The 1,265-nt window shown below is 28.9% G+C and overlaps 1 protein-coding gene across 16 annotated transcripts in view; it reads left to right on the forward strand.

Annotated features, from left to right (window-relative positions):
* Positions 1-1,265, forward strand: part of LOC106469206 (C-Jun-amino-terminal kinase-interacting protein 4-like) — a 107,101-nt gene that overhangs the window by 50,206 nt on the left and 55,630 nt on the right. For all 16 annotated transcript variants that reach the window (XM_022397642.1, XM_022397641.1, XM_022397640.1 and 13 more), the window contains one exon: positions 194-329. In XM_022397642.1, the coding sequence (XP_022253350.1) occupies positions 194-329 (136 nt within the window). The remainder of the gene's footprint in view (positions 1-193; positions 330-1,265) is intronic.

Below are 1,265 nucleotides of genomic sequence, written 5' to 3' on the forward strand. Positions count from 1 at the left end.
CTAACCATCTTCAAGCTGAAGAAAATACTAATCATCCTCTCCCCATTTTGAAATATTTGTTGTAACAGTTTATTTATACAAGTTTACTGATTTAACATTAAGGGTATATAGAAATAGTAGCCTTGAAAACTTTATGGCACTTGCAGGGAATAGAGCATAAAACTTAATTATCAAACACTCTATCAAACCATAGAGAACAAGAAATTTTAAAAGAGGAGGTGAAATCCCTTGATTCTGTAAAAGAAAGACTCATGCAGAGGGTGACGGAATTAGAAGAAGAGTTAAAGAAAACCAAGGAAGACGTTGAGAAGAACAAATCTGATGATGAGGTAAAAACTTGTATTACCTTAAAGTGAGGTGACAACTTGTATTGTCTTAGTATGAGGTAACACTTGTATTTTCTAAGTATGAGATAAAAACTTGTGTTGTTGAAGTATCAGGTAAAAATGTGTGTTGTCTAAGTACAAGATAAAAACTTGTAATGTCTACCCTTGAGTTTGACAATGTTCAGAACTGTAATTTTTAGTTATTCTGATTATGTCTTGAGTAAGGTTGAAAAGAAAGTCTTAGCTCTTGGATTAATATTCATTGCACCTAGTAAGTTAAAATTTGAAGATTATTTTGTACACTTGGGTCAGTGTTTACAGTTACTGTCTAAACAACCGGTTTGGTGTAAATCTGGATAAACTTTTAGTAATATTAGGGTTAATGTTTGTGGAATAATCTTTCTGTAATAATAGGGTTAATGTTTGTGGAATAATCTTTCAGTAATATTAGGGTTAATGTTTGTGGAATAATATTTTAGTAATATTAGGGTTAATGTTTGTGGAATAATCTTTCAGTAATATTAGGGTTATTGTTTGCAGAATAATCTTTTAGTAATATTAGGGTTAATGATTGTGGAATAATCTTTTAGTAATATTAAGGTTAATGTTTGTGTAATAATATTTCAGTAATATTAGGATTAATGTTTGTGTAATAATCTTTTAGTAATATCAGGGTTAATGTTTGTGGAATAATCTTTAAGTAATATTAGGATTAATGTTTGTGGAATAATCTTTTAGTAATATCAGGGTTAATGTTTGTGGAATAATCTTCCAGTAATATTAGGGTTAATGTTTGTGGAATAATCTTTCAGTAATATTAGGGTTAATGTTTGTGGAATAAACTTTCAGTAATATTAGGGTCAATGTTTGTGGAATAATCTTTTAGTAATGTTAGGGTTAATGTTTGTGGAATAATCTTTTAGTAATATTAGGGTTAAT

Source organism: Limulus polyphemus, unplaced genomic scaffold (assembly GCF_000517525.1).
Source record: "Limulus polyphemus unplaced genomic scaffold, Limulus_polyphemus-2.1.2 Scaffold3355, whole genome shotgun sequence".
NCBI lineage: Eukaryota > Metazoa > Arthropoda > Merostomata > Xiphosura > Limulidae > Limulus > Limulus polyphemus.